Source organism: Streptopelia decaocto (genome assembly GCF_964273445.1).
Source record: "Streptopelia decaocto genome assembly, chromosome: 2".
Lineage (NCBI taxonomy): Eukaryota > Metazoa > Chordata > Aves > Columbiformes > Columbidae > Streptopelia > Streptopelia decaocto.
This window is the reverse complement of record NC_138655.1, coordinates 94,190,548-94,209,747: the sequence shown is the minus strand read 5'-3', so window position 1 is coordinate 94,209,747 and position 19,200 is coordinate 94,190,548. Positions and strand designations below refer to the sequence as shown.

At 43.3% G+C, this 19,200-nt stretch overlaps 1 protein-coding gene across 1 annotated transcript in view; it reads left to right on the top strand.

Moving 5' to 3' along the window:
• The window catches only part of GMPR (guanosine monophosphate reductase), a 47,311-nt gene that overhangs the window by 7,742 nt on the left and 20,369 nt on the right, over window positions 1-19,200 (top strand). Inside the window, exons 4-7 of the mRNA XM_082043866.1 lie at window positions 31-204; window positions 9,762-9,843; window positions 12,129-12,235; window positions 17,757-17,799. Coding sequence (XP_081899992.1) covers window positions 31-204; window positions 9,762-9,843; window positions 12,129-12,235; window positions 17,757-17,799 — 406 coding nt within the window. The remainder of the gene's footprint in view (window positions 1-30; window positions 205-9,761; window positions 9,844-12,128; window positions 12,236-17,756; window positions 17,800-19,200) is intronic.

Here is a 19,200-nt window from a genome sequence, read left to right as displayed (position 1 = left end):
TACTCCATTTTGCTCTCCCTGTCTTTCTAGCATGTAGCAGCAAGCTCAGGTAGTGGAAAAGCTGATTTGGACAAGCTAACAAGTATTCTAGAGGCCATTCCACTTATCAGATACATCTGCCTGGATGTGGCAAATGGCTATTCAGAACACTTTGTGGAGTTTGTGAAGTCTGTCCGTGCCCTGTTCCCACATCACACCATTATGGTAAGTGTGTAGAAAGGGCAGAGGGTGTGTCTGGGGGAATAATTTTGTGCAAACACAAGGCCCAGAGGTTTCTTGGTAGGCATGAGAAGCTCTGTGGTAATTCCATCAGTTTCTGAGTCCTCATTTAAAAAAGGGAAAAAGAGAGGGAGGGAGGGAGTGAGGGAGGAAGGAGAGAAAGAAAAAGAAAGAAGGAAGGAAGGAAAGAAAGAAAGAAAGAAAGAGAGAGAGAGAGAGAGAGAGACAGAGTCTTGTCTTCCAGACGAATACATATGGACAGATACCCTTCTGAGAACAGAGGGCAGCTCTATTCATCTGCCATTTCAGTCCAGCAAGATGTTGACTTTGAGCTAAATGATGACTGTTTAATAACATATTGGCATTGTCAGTCTTCCGTTGCTGATAATATATCTGGGAATGTTCACTGTGTGCTCTGATACAGCAGTTCGATGTGCGCATGACAGAGTGGGTGGATCCAATTTTTTTCCTGCTCACGTTGTCTTTCCCACAGCAGATGTGACTTCTAATCATAAAGTGTGTAGGTTTATTTTGGTGATTCCAAGCTGAGGTTTGCTGCGGGAATGCACCAACATTTCTGGCCAATTGAGGCAAATGACTTTTTTCGTCTCTTAGATCACTATGAAAGACAGCTGAATATAGACTAATCTTTGCCTATCATAAGAATTGTAGGGGTGTTGTGCAATTGTGGATGGGGTCGTCAGGGAGCAAAACAGTCAATGCAGGGGCTTTTCATCCCCTTCTGTGATGTTACTGTCACTTCTCACAGCACTAATGCCACACTTCCTTCAGCCCTTTTGCACTGAGAGTAGGGTGTTTGCATTGGCACACGGGACTCCTTGCAGTAGAGCCCTACTGCTCCTACTTGTTTCCCAGGGCCCTTGAAGAAATTAGTCTGAATTTGTTTCTGTGAGCACAGCAGAAATTCTTAATCAGGCAGCAGATTCTTAATGAGGCTACCAGCCTTTCTTCAAAGCCAGTGCGGCAAAAAGTCATGTGTTTAAGCAACACTTTCTCACTCTTTCATTCCAGGCACAAAGCTTCGCATATGTAAAATAAACGTGGAGTATAAGTGGTCATAAATGCCTGCTCTGACTTGGTTCAGTAGAAAACTGCACATTCAAGCAGCTCAGGGGAGACTGTGTTCCTTCCTTCCATGCTGGAGGAAGGTGGTGTTCTTGCCTCTTAATGATGGTGCACTGGAAAATGGCAGTGGGCTGGAATGCCTGTGGGGTTCTGGGTTTCCATAGGATAGTTAATAGGCATTCTTCAACACCTCCCAGCAGACATGAGAATCTTTTTGGTATGGCCATATTTCCTGTGGCTTTGGGGAGAGCTTTTGGAAGTATGAAATGATAGATGTGGGCTTTTTGAGCTTCCTGCTCCATGTTCACTGCAGTGAGGGAAGGAGCTGTTCCCTTGCTTTGGATCAGAAGTGTTGTCCCTAGTGATGTGATTACTCCAGTGTATTTGGCTTGAAGAGTTGTGGGAGTAAGGGAGCTTAAACCACATAGTTAAAAAAATTTATATATATTAAAAAATAATCTTCTCTATCAGGAGTGGAAAGAAAATTGTGTGTCATACCCTCCTCCACCTCCCCACAGAGTGCTGACTTTGCTGACTGAGGAGGGAACTCAGCTGGTTAAGATGAATTGCCCAGAAGGTACAGGAGGTCAATGTCAAAGTTGGGTATCAAGCGCAGATTTTAGTCCAAGGTCCTTAAGCCAGTCTCATCCACCTCCCATATCTGTTAAGCTACCTACTTAGTTTCTCTGCTTCAGTGACTAAGGTTATCATTACTTCAAGTCTTACTGTCCTGACAGCACCACCTGTTTGAACACACATACCCGACCTGTTCAGTTGCCTTCTCTGATTGTAGCTCCTTTCTCTTAGCATGGTTTAGTATGGCTTATATTTTTTGTCTCCTGTGCGGGGATAATTTCCATTCCTAAAAGCATGCTAATAAACTTGGGGTGTTCAAAAACCTTTTATTTTCCAAAGCCTTCAGAGTCTGTGCGGTCCCTGAAAGTCTGATTCAGTTAGGGACACACACCTCTACCCCACCTCCAAATGGGTTTACTTTACAGTGTGTGCCAAAATGGCCTTTTGAAGCTATTCCTGGCTGAAATGCAGGAGCTCATCTAGGCTTCTTTTTATGATACTCTGGAAGACATGTCCTGCTTCTACCTATTCTGTCCTCTTTGATGTCTCTGTGCTATGCCTGCAGTGTGTTCTCTGCTGTTGTGTCTTTCAAACAAACGGATTAACAGTTAAATAGAAGGTATAAAAATAAAGGAGCTTTCTTACAGCTCAAAGTGATCTCCAGGACCTTGCAGGCTGTCTTGTTTGCTTTCCTCAGCATGACCATTCATTCCACAGTCAGCTGCAGTGCAGTACATAACAGTAACCCAACCCCGGGTCTCAGGGAACATGTATTTGCAGGGGCCATGTAATGGGTTCAGCTCTGAGGCTGAAAGGTGATGTGCAAAGCAACTGTGATTAACGTAGTTCTCTGTGGCTGATGCTCCAGTGCAGATGGAGGATATCTCTTGTGTAACAACCTTACAAATGCATGTTTTTGCCTTTAAAAATATTTGCTTTTATAATCACATTACTATTTTCTTCTGCCTGGCTCTGACACAAGCTCTTTTCACTCCTGCCTTTCATATTAATTTACAAAGATCAGTTTCTCTGTGGAACACAAAAGATAGGAAAGACAAACAAGAACAAGAGCAGTACGGTACAACATGATTTGCCTCAGACCACTCATTAGATGAAGGATGGAGGAAGAAGCAGTATTCAAGTCTCCCGAGTGTCTCACCAATGCAGCACTGCCTCCCAGAATCAAGAGTAATGGTGGGGTGTTTTGTTGTGGTACAGCATTATGTGCTTGGGTTGTGCCTACTCACTGAAGTCTAAAGCAAAATTCAGTTCACCTTCATGACAGAGGGTCAGATCCTTTATATTACAGTAAGCATAGTCCTTATTTATTAGTGTAATTGCAGACATTAGGGTTCTTCTGTTTCCTTTTTAGCAAGGTAAGATATCTTTGCCAGCAAGCTTTGCCAAGTTTTTATCCTGAATTTTTCTTTTTGTACTGTTCTCTGTTCATTATACAGAAGAAGCCCAAGAGAAGGGAGCAGGGAGTGTGGCAGAAAGGAAAAGACTGGGGAGGGAGCACACTTGCAGATGCAGTAGTGCCCACAAGATGTGGGCCAGAGAGGAAGGCAAGCAGAATCGCAAGGTAGGAGCAGAGGAGAACAGCAATGGCCAGAAACTGTTGCTCCTCTTGAAGTCAGTAGCAGAACTTCTCAGGGGCTTATTGGAGGCAAAATTCAGTCAGAGAAAGCGATGTAGACTGCTCCCAGTTTGTATCTGGAACAAGCAGCTGTCAGTGCAGGCATGGCATGTCCACCCTTGCTGGGGTCTCAGGGGAGGAGACAGTGATGCTGCTGAGGCTGTCTTGGGTCAGGCACAATGCTAAGTGCAAACATCCACTTGGTATGGCTCGGCCTCACAAAGGGCATTATTTCTCCGTCTTACGGTAAAGTACCTCTTGCTTTGGTGGGTGGGAAGTGTCCTTTGGCAGTGTTCCTTTTAGTGTGGAGGCACAGACTGTGCTTTCCTCTAGGATACAAGAGGAAAGTTTGAGAACTGTTATCACAGACACTTCTCCCCAGCTTGATCCATTGCCATTTGCCAGCAGCTTTCAATCAGTGCAGCAGTGTTCCTGTCTTAGTCAGTGTGAGTCGATATTTATAGCAGGCTTTTATGAGGCACAGTATCAAATGCCTGACTGAAATTCAGAGGCACTGCCCTACTGTGTTCACTGATTTTTGCATCTCTGTCAGAGAAGCTGAAGCTTTTATATTCCTGCTAGATGAAATCTTGATCCCATTAAAGTCAGTAGTGAAACTCCCTTTGACTTTTCTGAGCTCAGGACTTCCCTCAGGATTGACCCACAGTTCAATCACCCTGGATAATGCTGGGGTGTACCAGGGTGACTTTCACTTGAAACCTCAAATGGTACAGCTGAATGTCACCCTGAGTGTGTAAGGCCAGGCCCGCAGCCAGGGTAATTTGTTGTAGCCCCAAATAACTGACTGCCTTGAAAGCATCATAGTTTACCTGAGCTGCAGGGACTTTTCTGTTCTTACTGATGCTGTTATTTTACTACCAAGGGTAGCAAAGTTAGATTAGCAGTAAGGTAGTTACAGGGGTATATCTCTTTCAAGAAAGCCAGCTCTGCAGCAAATTAGAAATGCATTGTTATCTGGGCTCATCATTAAGATGAACATAGTTTTCACTAATGCAGTACTGCCAACAATTACTATGTTCCTTGACTACTTGCCCAAATACACTACAAAATGTATTGTCTGCAATATTGTCCATCTTCTTTGTACAAGTTCCAATTACTTTACTTGCTTTATGATCTTAGTTAATTTCGACGGGGTTTCATCTCTGTAGTCTCAGTCTTTCTGTATTCACCTTCTCAGATTTTTTTTTTTAGTTGATGTAATCTGGTTTTACCTTACATGTGGGGCTTTCAAAAGCCCTTTTGCCTCTATTTAGCTGTCATACAGGCATCAATGTAAAGCAAGCATTGGTTTCAGTGCAAGTACAGCTCAGCTGGATGTGAGAAAACAGCTTTCCCTGCTCTTCAGCTGTCATACTAGGGTCTCTTCACACACAGATAGCTGTGTTTCTCTTGCAGTGTTTTTTGTCCTCTCTGAGGTCTGGAAAAGGTACCTAAAAGAAGCAAGCCTGGCATCAGCAGGTTGAAGTCTGCTATGTAGAGCTCCACATTTTCCCTGAAAATTTGTTAAGGATCTGCAGATTCAGGAAGACAGAAACCACTGATGTGCGTACATGCATTCCAGGAAAAAAATGTATGCTGGGGACATAAGTGCTTTTCCCTGCTAGGATGAGCATTTTGAATCAACATATGCAGTTCCAGCATTCTCTAGCAGTAACTTAACATTAAACGTCTGGTTAGCATTTCTGAAGAGACAGTTTGACAACCCACTGTGCTCTGCTAATCAGAAGACGCTACTGTTTAAGTTAAATACATATTTGATCCCAAATCTTGTGGAGCCGCTGACTTGAATACTTGTTAGGTCCTATTTATGAATCTGTTGCATGAACTCCAGAATTTCACCAAGTTGTAATGCACTGAGTATCATACTGCACAGGTAGTCATCTGCCTTTCAGATATAAAATGCTTCCTTAGTGTTGTAAGCAGCATGCTCACTGTCACCCCACCTTGGAGTGTACAACACTTAGTATAACAAATTGCCACTGAGCGGAAAGGAAGCAGCACTTAGCTGGAAACACTGTGCCTATTATATAGTCCTTATTTCCCGACTGTTCTATTTTATTTTATTTTAAATCAATATCATGCAGTTTTGAGCAAAGTTAAGTGGTCCTATGTCATAGACCACAAATTGCTGCCTGACAGTGTCATTGTTTTTATAAGTGCCTCAGGTGGTGGTTTATCAGCCATTTCAGGCTAATAAAAGAGGGAAGTAAAATTTGTTAAAAATAAATAAATGGTGAAATAGGAGCCAAAAATCAGTAAGTGGAGAATAGGCCTTGCCCAGCATTCCCTGAGTACATCCTGTTGACTTCAGCAGGAGTTTTGTTTCAATAAAAAAATACAAAAATATTAAGGATTTTAGGATTTGCCTCCTGCTCTGCCCACATCAGTGCTACTACAAACACTTAATAAGTCCCAGAATATCATTATGTAAGAGGTTTGCTAAACACATCTAGATCCTAAATTCAGATCTCCACAAATGAATAGCCCATCTCAGCACAAGTGCAAAACGAGTGATGTGGGCAACTAGACTTGTGTTTCATGCAGGTTTATTTTGTGCAGTTTTTCTAGTTAGGAACATGCTGTAGACATGAGACAAGCCACAAAGCTGAAATCCAAACCAAACTTGGTTTTCAAATATCTGATGATGGGTCTGATGGGATTAATCCCAAAGTACTGAAGGAGCTAGCAGATGTTACAGCAGGACCCTTCTTAGTCACCTACCAAAGGTCTTGGGAGTGTTGGGAGGTCTCTGCTGACAGAAAGCTAGTCAGCATTATTCAAATTTCCAAGAAGGGCATGAGGGAAGACCCAGGAAACTGCAGACCTTTTGGTCTAACCCAAGTAGCTGGAAAAATTATGGAGAAGATCATACTGGGTGGTGTTGAAAGACATTTAAAGAACAATGCAATATTCAGGCATAGTCAACACAAGTTCACAAAAGGAAAGTCCTGTTTCATCTCCTTCTACAATAAGGTCACCTGCCTAGTAGATGAAGGGGAAGTGATGGGTGTAATTTTTCTGGATTTTAGTGAGGCTTTTGATATTATCCCTCATAGCATCCTTCTGGACAAGTTGTCCGGCGGTGGGATGAGCATGTAGACGATGCACTGGCTGAAGGGCAGAGCTTGAAGGGTTGTAGTGAGTGGGGCTACATCTTGCTGGTGACCAGTCACAAGCGGTGTTCCTCAGGGCCCAATTCCAGGGCCAGATCTGTTCAGTATTTTCATCAAAGATCTGGGGGCAGTAGTTGAATGCGCCGTTAGCAAGTTTGCTGATGATACCAAACTGGCAGGTGCTGTTGACTCTTTTGAGGGATAAGAGGCCTTGCAGAGGGATCTAAAGAGACTGGAGCATTGGACAATCATCAATGGCATGAAACTGAACCAGAACAAATGCCACATTCTGCACCTGGGATGAAGTAACGCTGTGCACCAGTATAAATCAGGAGAGGAGTGGGTGGAGAACAGCCCTGCAGAAGGGGACCTGGGGGTGCTGGGTGACAGCAGGGACAGTGTGAGTCGGCAGGTGCGCCCTGGCAGCCAGGCGGGCAAACTCCATCCTGGGGTGCATCAAACACAGCATCACCAGCTGGCCAAAGAGGTGATTGTCCTGCTGGATTCAGCATTGGTGCGGCCTCACCTTGAGCACTGTGTGCAGTTCTGGGCCCCACCATTTCAGAAGGATGTGAATGTGTCCAGAGGAGAGCAGCAAAGCTGGGGAAGGGGCTGGAAGGCATGTCCTCTGAGGAGTGGCTGAGGACACTGGGCTTGTCCAGCTTGGAGAGGAGGTTGAAGCATGATCTCGTTGCTCTCTCCGGCTTCCTGAGGAGGAGAAGTGGAGAGGGGGGTGCTGGGCTCTTCTCCTTGGGATCCAGTGCCAGCATGTGTGGGAATGGCTCAAAGCTGCATCAGTCAGGGGAAGTTCCAGCTTGACATTCAGAAGCATTTCTTTACTGAGAAGGTGGTCAAACCCCGGAACAGGCTTCCTTTATAGGTGGTTAATGCCCCAAGCCTGTCAGTGTTTAAGAGGTATCTGGGCAACGCCCTTAACACCTTGCTTTAACCTCTGGTCAGCCCTCAAGTGGTCAGGCAGTTAGATTCGATGATCATTGTAGGTCCAACACAACCTCTCCTCTCACTTTTCTCCTCTCTCCCCATCCCCCACCCCGTCCTCCCATGCACTCAGGTAGTTTCAGGTGAACTTATAAAAAGCAGAAATCTTCAGTCCTTCTTTGCAGCTATCTTGCAGGCACATAGGGACTCTTAGAGAGATGCATTTGCCTTTCAGTGTCAGATGGCCACCTAGCCAGCCAGCTCCTTCCCCACATCAGCATGATCAGCAACAACCTTCCTATTCTCTAAATGCTTCCATACTTCATGTAAAAACTCTGAGACCTGTATTCACACAGATCAGGGTAAAGCTGATCCCCACAGACAGCAGTGCAACTAACTGCATCACAATGACCCACCAATATTTCCTCTCTTGGAGCTTTTTCAGTGACAAATGAGCTGATTTGGCACTTTCTGCAATCAAACTTCCAAAATGGAAGCTCAGTTAATGCAAGCTGTGGTTATTACCTTTCCTAGGAGGCAGATATGCATTGCTAAATTGACAAGACTGACACCATCAGCTTCCTGTTGAGAACCCACCTACACAGTGTGTCCGTTGCTTTCCTGGCTAGTGGCGGGCTGGATCTCCTGGTCATAAAAACATGGAGCTGTACTCCAGCAGGTTACTGATGGGTGAAAGCCTCCTTAACACATCTCTCAGGTTCCACCCTTCATGCTTTGATGCTGTCAAATGTATGAAACAGTGAAGTTCATGGTGAGGTCTTTTGAATTTAGATGGCAGAAAACCATGGTTCAAGAAATGTAGGTTTCCTTGTCCACATCATATTCTGGATTTCATGACAACTGTGAGCCAGAAAAAGCTGTATCTCATGGTGTGTTTCTATAGCCATTATACTCCTTACTGGTTGAAGCCCTGATAGAAGAGATGGCCCCTACATCAATAAAGCATGCAAGAAAAACTGCAGGGCAGAAACAGGTAACACAAGGTCAGGGGGGAGTTTCTGCTCCAGTTTGGAAATGTGAGAGTAGGCAAATGTTCCTGAAGGCATGAGTAGATCACAGGGTGACTGCAACCCACCAGTGTGATACAGACAAATGCATTCTTGTGTGTTAGGCAAGATATTTCCATAGGAAAGGCAAGAATTGTGCAAAGCCCTGGTGAGAACTCATTTGTACCAGTTACGGACAGTTGTCATTCCTTCAGGTTCAAGAAATATAAATTCTGTCTTGGATGAAGGCACACAAAGACTAAGAAGTTGATTAGGGGTATGGAGGGCCTACAGAAGAAATTGATGACTTGAAGGAGCGAAACAAAGGCTGAAAGGGCTGGCATCACTTTCAAGAAAGGTATCGAGGATGAAGGCCAGAGGAGGAGAAGGACTATGGAAGTGCAAGGAAAAACGTGGTAAAGAACACAAAACAATTCAGGACTTCTTTCTCAGATCTTACCATAAACAGCATGCCTTCTACATCTCTCCAAAGTTCATGCAGAGCGAAACAAACCCCTTTCTTTCATCTTTGGCATCTTTACAACCAATTAATGTATATAGTATAAATACCCTTATTTACGTAGTTTGAATGTACATACCAGTTTTGGCACCAAAGGACAAAATGGCAGAAATAAAAACGATCGTTATTATTTCATTACTCAAAATACTAAATCTGGAAAAAGAAAGAGATTTGTTGGGGTTTTAGATAAGATCTGACCGTCTTCGCACAAAGTGAGGTAGGCAGATGGAATGGAGGGCTACAGGCTGTTCAGGAGGGATAGGCAGGGCAGGAGAGGTGGAAGAGTTGCACTGTAAGTAAGGGACAGGTTTGACTGTATAGCCCCTGTGGTTATGGATGATGTGGTTGGGAGCTGCTCGGTGAAGATTAGAGGGATGGCAGACAAGGCAGATGTCCTGATGAGATCCTAAGGATCAGGGTTTTCCTGGACCAATCATGAAATTCATTTGACTTGGAAATGTACGCGTATGATTTGTTTAATCTGTGTGGCGTACACAATGGACATTATGGTGAACTATGTTCTTTCTGACTCTATGTAGTTCAACTTATAAAAGCTCTGGATAAAACTCTACATTATCATCGTTAGTCTTTACTGCAGTACTCTTGAAATCTCCCATGTGTGTGATATTGTTCCTTCTGTCTAGGCAGGCAATGTGGTGACAGGAGAGATGGTAGAAGAACTTATTCTTTCTGGAGCAGATATTATTAAAGTGGGCATTGGACCAGGTAAGTCAAATCCAGGGAAATAAGGGTGACTTATGGTAATGTTGGTGGGGGAGTTGCCCAGATGAACCAGTGTATAATGCTGTTGCTTGCCCATTGGGATGCCCACACCCATGAAGGTCAATAAGATAACAGTGCCCTTGCACACAGTATATTTAAGAAATACAAGGACAAGGTGCTAGTGTTTCATACTGCAAAGTGTTAAATATTCCATCTTCTGGCAGCGAAGATGACTATTATTGGAAGCACTGAGTTGCTGACAGTATCTGTGGTAATGTGTTGTGTTTAGGAAGACTTTTTCTAGCCTGTTGAGAAGGGGCTGAATCATCCCAGCTCAAAGAATACTGTGTTCAGGTATCCATTTCTATCAAGGAAAGATAGTTTTCTAAATAGCTTTATGATTTGTGTTCTGAGGTTGACCATCTTGTCACTGTCTTCGAAAATGAAATGGCATTAATTGTGAAGTATGGATGACATTGCCTCTACCTGTTACTATTGCCTGGGAGCTATAATACTTACATTAATGCTATAGTGATGCTATAAAACTTAGACTAATGCACTACCTATCACTGTAATGTTCCCAGGATCAATGAGAGGACCCTAAACTTCTTACAGGTTTTTTCCTACCTTCTGTACCCTAATATTGTCATCTGGCATACATTGCCATATTGTCTTATCTTTTTTCTTTCCTGCCCTTGTGCATTTGTTCATGTGCTACTTCCTCTTGCTGTTTTCTTTATAGACTGCAGCTGGGGTCACCACGCGTGGGCTAAATTTTAAACTCGCTAACACAAGTGCCACTGACAGTATAGCTGTGATCAGCCAGTGCAGGCTGGTCGTTTACTATACAGTGCCATATAGTTACAGTTCATGAATTAATTAATTTGAGCATAGGAAACAATGTAATAAAGGTTGCAGTGGCACTCAGAAGACAGCAAATGACAATAAATACTGCAAAAAAGGTGAAGAATAAACAATAGAGATCTGGTGCAATTGTCACAGGCAAATTCCGAATATAAAAGAAGAAATATTATACTTTGTAGCCTCAGAGTGGACATAGGAGTAAATGCTGTGTAGCCCCCTCTGGAGATCTTCCTGAACAGATCTGTACAAGTTGAGCATGCAAAACCGCAAGTAACAAATGTTCTTCACAGAAGATCAGATATTGAGGCTCTTTTCCAGATAATGGTCCATTCTGTGGAAAGTGGCTGCGGTTTATTATAAAGCATTACATATATAAGTGCATACCCTGTGGAGATTATTTTAAAACTAATCTTCTTCCTACTTTGCAGAAATACTTCTCAGTGTTTTCACCTTGTCAGTTCTTTAAAATATCTTTGGAAACTTTTACTTTACTAGTAGGTTGAGTATACCCAGATATCAGCTGCATGAAGGGATCCAGATTTCACTGTATTTGGTTTAGAATCTGTTTTGAAGTTCTTGTTATAATGCAGATGTTTGTGGTCTCTATCCTAAAATATAAGACCTGGACTGGCAAAAGCAGTCCTCATTTTGACTTTTAATTTGAGGAGAAAAATAGAGAAGGTATTCCAAAAGATCTATACCCATGTTACTATATTGAACTATAACTGAAGTGATCAGATATAGCTAGTATATTTCCTGTAATATTACACTATGCAGCTTTCTGATGATTACTTATCTCACTTTTTAAATGCTGTGTGCTGATTTTCTTATATTTCCAACTATTGTAATCAATCAAATATTTCTGTTTTAAGAACTAGGCAAAAGATGGGTTTCTCTCCCTTGTGGAAAATCTCCAGAAAAAAAAAAAATAAAGAAAATAAGAGCACAAATTTTCCATGAGAATTATGTTCAAAACTGTATGTAGAAGAGAGATATATTTATTGGAAGAAATATTCAGGTGTTAAATGCTGCTGCTGAGTCTTATGGGTTGTGACTCTGGTTTCTGGTCCTTCTGTCCCCCTTCCCTTCAGGCAACTCAGTCAGATTCACATTTTGTGATATAGTAATTCCCTCACAGGGAAGCATTACTGATGAGACCTACACTGAGAAGTGGCCCTGCAGAAGAACGGGGGGAAATTAGTCGCCTCAATTACAGCTCCCATGAAGTGGTGTGATAGCATTTCAAAACTTAAGTTCCTATGTGTTCCTTTTATCCACGGGAAGCCAACATTGACAATAGAGACTTTCTGAGGGAAACATAATACAGGTAGAAACACATTTTTTCCACAAGAGGAAGAAAACAAGCTGTATCTTTTCTGGCAGCTTAATGGGCTATGTTCTTTTCCTTTCATTCTCTTGTCCAGGTTCCGTCTGTACCACTCGGATTAAGACGGGGGTGGGATATCCACAGCTAAGTGCTGTTATTGAGTGTGCAGACTCAGCACATGGCTTGAAAGGACATATCATCTCTGTAAGTAAATATCACCTACTCTCAGATTCCTACTGTGCAAATTGTTGTGGAATAGGTGAATCAAACAGTCCAATACCCCACATGTTAAAGGCTATCCTGTGATCTCCAGCTGATCCCTATACTCCTGTTTGTGCCTTTGCAAAGCTGCTTCTTGCTCTCTGAATGGAGTAAGCTGTTATGTGAACAGAATAGGAAGCTTGATAGTGTTTTCACATTGAAGCAAGTAGTCATTCCTACAAAAGATTTCTGAAAAGTGAGTGAAATGTAACATGGCTTTCCCCAGAGACTGGCACTGAAGGACAGTCAGGCAGTAGAAGGGAGTACAAGGTAAAACAATATGAGCTTATCTGTGCCCTAGTAGCTGGACTGATTCAGATAGCATCTTCACAGAGCTCTCTGTGCAGGGGCAGGAGTTTTTCAGAGCTGGCTCTGTAGAACACAGCTGGCACGTGAGCCACTTATGCTCTCACAAGGATCTGGGGGAATAATGGGCCTTTGGAGAAAAAAAGAGTATGTACCTGTATTGCCTGCTAATGGCAGCTTCTACTTCACCAGCAAGATCAGATTCACCTCGCATAGAAAAAGTAAATCTGCACACATGGCCTCAGACTGAGCTAGGCTGCAGCCTGTGGCTCCCAAAGCTCCTGTGTGCTCAGGTGTACCCAGCCAGTCAGTGTGCCACTGCCTGCATCAGGCTTGCACAGTCTCTGCAGGTTGGCTGTGAGGTACTCAGGGAGGTACAGGGGCTAACCAGTGTGCTGTGCTCACAGGTACTCTCACAGCCAGCAGCCTCCCTCTGTGGTCCTAGAAGAGACTCCACACTGAGTTTTAGATCTACTGCCAAGTGAAATCACTGGAAAGCCTGGATTTGTTCAAACCAGTTGTGACTAGTATCTGTGTAAGGAAGGGGATGTGTTGTGTTGTGTTGTGTTGTGTTGTTGAGGAAAGAGGGGAGAGGAGAACAAACTGTGGATAGGCAAAGGGCTTGACTGTATTTCTTGGAGCTGTGGATATAATGGAGCAGGAGAACCAGTATATGTTACAGTCACATCTCTTTTGCTCTTTATTGTTAATGCATATGCATTCCCTCCTTTCCATGGCTCCCCTATTTGAATTTTGCAGAAAAAAAAGAAAAGCAGTCTGTGATTTTTATGACTTGGGCAGTATTACAAATGTTTATGCCTATAGCAGACAGCAGAACATGTGTGCAATAGAGCATGAAAGACTGACTCATTACTATGAAGGCTGGATATCTGTAGGTGTCATTCTAACAGTAGTGCTCAGAGACCTATCCTAGTTTTGCAATAATCGTTTTCTGCTAGCAACTCTCAGAGGAATGTTATTATCCTGATTTTACAAGAAAACAGGGGGTGTGTATTTAGACTGTTGAAAAATCAGATGGTTCTGTACTATTCTTCCTCTTCTTTGCTGCTTTGTGGATGTGTCAGTTCCTGACCTGCTTAAATCATGTTGGCTCCAGTGAGCCCATGCCTATCAACCCACTAGCCATTACAGGGGGAGCACAAGAGGGCAATTTAATACCTGTCTGCTACAACATCTTGCCCTTCAGGTGTAGCTGGGTCTCTAACACCACTACAACTCCACTCTGTCACCCAAGCTAAGGAGACTAAAGCAAGGCTGAGGATATCATGCCTGAATTCTGCAGCATTCTGAGAGGTATTGGTGTGTTGATTGGAGAAAGAAAAGGCTGGACTGTATGGTCATTGCCGGAGCTCTGGTAAGAGTATGACAAAAGAGAGGTATCCTCCTGAGGGAAAAACACCGTATGGGAGAAAGCCTAAGTATTTAATTTCGACTAGTGGCAACAAGTATGCATGGCATCCCTTAAAATGTCTCACTACTGTCATTATGTAGTTTCAGGAAGCGGCACACCTTACCTGAGCCAAAGGAGACCCCTAAAGTTAGAGTATTAACACATCTATGTCATTTCGGCAGGAGAAAATAGCAGATTTTTATTACATTGATATGGAAGTGGCAGGAAGGATATGGAAAGATTCAAAGCTTACCAGCTATCTTCATGTAGACTATAGCTGATGGTGTGATATGGGTTAGTCCCTTGGGGCGCTTTCTTACATCCACTTCTGTCTCATCCAGTACCTTCATCGAATTGTTCCTCTTTTTTGTTGTCTCAGCTTAGGTGAGAAGGGAAAGGAGCCCCACTCATGAATGAGACAGTGATGGTGCTGAGCACAGTACAGGCACTACAAGGAACACAGCACACTGGAAGCCCATTATCCAGTAGTTCTGCTAGGATGGCAGCACAATCTGGGATTTTAAACATGTTTTTATTGCTGAAGTGATCATGTATGAGTTTTGGAGCTGATACATTGAAAAGAAGGTGACAGTTTTTAGGCAAACATGATAGTCCAAGTGAACGTCTGGTGTCTCTCTAGAGTCACACAGAGAAAGCGGAGGTGAAATTGCACTATTAATAGTTACTTTCCTCATGCTAAATTATCTTTAAGACTCAAAACTCACCTCAGAAATGAATCTTTCATGACTCACTGAAAGAAGAGAGGAAAGCCTTGTCTAAGCTACAGGCACTGTTTCCCTCCTGTGCTATTTGTCTGGGAGCCAATGGTCTCATTTTTCATTCCTGCTAATCCATTGGCCTCAGCAAGTTGCAGCAGCAAGTTACAGTGGAGAGACTATTTAGCAGGAGAGCTCCTTCAGAAACGCCCTACTTGAGATAAAGTTTCTATTTCTTGTAGGTCAGAGAACTACTTTGCTGGATAGAGAGGCAGTCACGTACTCTAGTAAGCCAGTAATGTGGGGAATGGAGAGCAGCCTTCCATGTGTCCTCTCTCATTTGGCTATCATTTGACAGAGATCCCTATTTCCCCTTCACCCTGCCTGCATGATGGCCACCAGCTTTCAGTGGAAAGGATGACTAAGAGGTTCTTCACCCAGCTACTGCCATACCATCTCTTCCTCCAGACAGAACACTTTCAACACAGACGTATACCCAGCATATGTAGTTCAGAATTAAGCACCATATGTATTGTTTCTGCTGCTGTATATGCCACATACTTTATATATCTTCTGCATTAAAAATACTATATTTGCTAATACTGTAGGAAGGGCTGGTTATACAGTGTATTATTATAAAGGTTGCTTGAAACATATAGATCATAGTTACAAGCTTATTATAATTTGCATATAATATTAAATATTCAACCAGTTCATACTGGTTTTCCATACCATATTTCTTTTCCTCAGGCTAAATTTTGTTGTTTAATGGTTTATCTGTTCTGAGAACAAGACTGGGGAAAATAACATTATTTTAGTAACATTAAAATAATTATGTTGATTGGAAAGCTATTTTCCTCTCTCCTCCAGCTTAGTACCCAGTTATCTCAGAATCCTGCCCTCTACAGGCCCCAAGGCCAACCTTTCCAGTAGGCCTACTTCAAGATAGTGTCGGTTCTGCTGAATTCACAGGGGATTTGTGCACATACATTTCCCTTGGGCTCTGAGGTAAAGGCTGAGCCTGCAACAAGCTCCATGACGGTAATCCACCAGTTGGACAAGTCATTTTGAGTCCACACCCCGGCCCCTCTTGGGACTAGCTGAATGCAGCAGAAGCACAGTCTTATGTTCTAGACAGAGTGCTTGATTTTTCACATGGAATTAAGTGGTTTAATACATAGAACTTTATAATACAGGATTTTCTGGCATTACTGCTTAGTATGTCCCCTTTTTGTTTCCCTTTCTGTGAATCATTAAAATTACCTGATTATGTGAAGTGGACACATCTATGGATAAAGAAGTGCTATTATCATCAGTTCCTTTTATCTTAAATGGTAACTCATGAGCTTTTGGGAAGTCTCTTAATCTGCTCATCATTTTGTAATTTGTTGACATTCAAAGTGATACTTTTTGAAGCTGATGATTAATGATTACACAGTAAGGCCTCCATCCTCATGGTACTTCTGAAAGCATAAAGCTTCCACCACTGCCACAACTGGCTTAATTATAAAAGTCAGACACTGAGCCACCCAACAAGAGCAGACTGAAACCCATCTACCAGAGAACATTCGTAGCCAGCCTGTCTCAGTCAGACAGTAAGAGTCAGGCAAATTCCTGACACTACTCTTTGAAGATTGTTAGATCTCTCTACCTCAGGTCTTTCTCCCTTGACACGTGCACATACACTCACACCCTCCTCCAGGCTCTGACAGACTTGTCAGAGGGAAAGAATCGCACAAGCATAGCCCTTAGCAGGAGAGATTCAGCTGTCAGCCCAGCACCGCTTTCTGGAGCTGACAGCCAGAGTGTCTAGCTCAACAAAAGGCATAATATGCTAGAGGTTATCAGTAAAGGGAATAAAAGCCTTTGAAGTTCTACCACACACTATTTACGGTGGGATGCCTTTTGAAAAGCCACTCACTTTTGGATCCAGCTGCTTAGTTTGTGTCTGAATCCTTTTCTGTGCACAGAAAGGTTCTATCACTTGGTTCTCCTGACAGCTGCCTGCAAAAGCCATCGCTGAAATGGCTGATGGTGGGGGTGTCTGCCTGTGCTCAGCTGCAGGTCATACACAGGCATGTGTTTCTGCCAACAGGGAGGTGAGATAAAATAAAGTAGCCACACAAGTCTGGGGAGTAGCTTCAAACACAGGATAAGTGTTGTCAGTCTGTAGTGGACCCTGAGCATCAAAGGAATGGGGAGCCCTCTTGGTACAATGGCTGTGTACAGTAGAAGGATCTTTCCTCTGATGCTCAGACCTTTACAAACCTAAAGAACCCCAGCAAGTGATGAGTTCTGCTATGTGCCATCCCTTTTTTATAGCCCTATCACACATACATAATTTCCCTCCCCTCAACTGAAACCTTGTGATCAGCCACTTCTTTGCTATGCTCTGAAACCGAAACACACAGTTCTAAGATGTTAAAGATCTCAAAATGCTGTTTCTTAATCAAACCGATAGCAAACAATGAGGAGTATGAGAGATTCATTTTCGCTTAAGAAAGATTAGATTACCCAATTTGCTTAGAGATTATCAGATCAAAATCCAACATAGCTGATGGTATATTTCCTCACCCTCCCACTGTGACCTTTTAATAGATTGTAAACTGCTGAGAAAGTGATTTTAAAAGTCTTTGGTGGTTTAAGGTAGGGGTTTGTGGTACCTCTGCATCACGTAGCCTTTCATTAAAATGTCAGGGAATGATTCAGATCATCAGAGGAGTTTTTGTTTTCCACTTTATGGGATTTAGGAAATTGCAGTCAGGAATTTGCATTTCTGCTGTTATGAGTGGTATTATCAGTAGACTGATAGAGTAGAGTAAATGAGCCTGAAGAAGAAAAGCAATAGAAAGGACAATATGGATTCCCTAAAAACTCAGCCAAGATGATGTGTGCCAGTGGAGCACAGTCAGCTCTTGACATGCTGTTCCTCTGTTCAGGAGGCCATTCTGGGGCAGGTCTCAGAGCACCAGTGCTCACTTTGTCCCTGAGTGGGCTCGTTACCACTCACTGTCGCCTTTTCTTTGTGCAGGACGGAGGATGCAGCTGCCCAGGAGATGTCGCCAAAGCGTTTGGTAAGGACAGCGCGTGGTGCCACCCGTTACACCCCGCACAGCTCCAGCACCGTCAGCAATGATGCAGGAGTCGATGTCACCCTGAATGCCTAATCAGCAGTAGGTTACATTCGTCCCCGTGGGTGACTCCAGTGAAATTAATACACCAGACATGAATTTGCTCTTTGGACCAGGCAGTCCAAATTCTACAGCACAAAATGTACAGTGGTCAAAGTCCTATTTAGAAACTATCTGGCAGGTGTGCATGGGATACAGCCTCTGGGACAGTAATACAAAGAAAACCGATAAGAGTTTCTTCTGAGTAGGGTTCAAAGATGCCTGTAACATTGCCAGATGAGGCTGACCTGGGCCTTGAATGGATGAAGAGATGGTGGAATGTGTGTTGGACAGAAGAACAAAACAAAAAGGCAGGCCAGATCCCTGGAGATGTTCTTGGGATCAGCTGTCCACTTGAAGGGATGAAATTTTATTTATACTATATCCCCTAGAGCTGAGCAGATATCTAAAACATCTGAATTAATAATTAACAGATTTTGCTCTCATGCCAAGAGCTTCAGTGAATTGCACCCGCTCTTGCTAATAGAACAGAGAATTTAATATGTAGGTATTCTTTGTTGGGCATGAAAGTTACATTGGTGTGGGTGGTCAAGGTCAGGATTGTCACTTAGCCATAACCTTGCAGCAGTGTATGTGAACCGGGCACTAAACACATCCTGGACTGACAGGGTATTTAAAGGCCTCTACAAAATGCCAGACCCTTTGGAGATGTCACAGTGAGGTAGTACCTGGAATACAGTGGGAGAGCACAGTCTCATTGGGATTTCAGGGTGGTACAATACAAGAGCTAGCACATTATGCTTACAGCATGTCTGCTTGGCAGGAGGCTTTGCAAGTATGGAAAACAGGAGCAGGCCTAAACTCAGATTACAGGCCTGCCAAGAAAAACTCCGGGCCTCCTGGAAAGGTTGAAACCAAAATCTGTCTTCTAAGTTTGCAGACAGCTCCTCTTTTCAGACAGGTCAGATGACAAGGAAGGCTTAATTAGAGAATTCTAAGCATAGCTGTGGAGTGATTGCTACCAGCAAGGCATCTGCTTAGTCACAGGATTTCACAGCACCCTTGTATTACCCAGTGGGGAATGTGACATGGGGAATAGATACTTCCAGTTGGGGGATTCTGACATAGGTGAACAGCGGCATCCACCCTCTTTGACAACAAAGCTGTATTAAAAAAACACCCGACTCAGCCCAGCCCTTGCTGACATCATGCTGCCTGCAATGAGGCCTTTGTTCTGCCTGGCTTTTGCTGGCTCCATCACTTCGCTGATTATTGCTGGCATTGTTGTTGAGAGCTTGTGAACTGGGACTGTGACCTCACTGCATTCCCATCTGCCTGCACAGA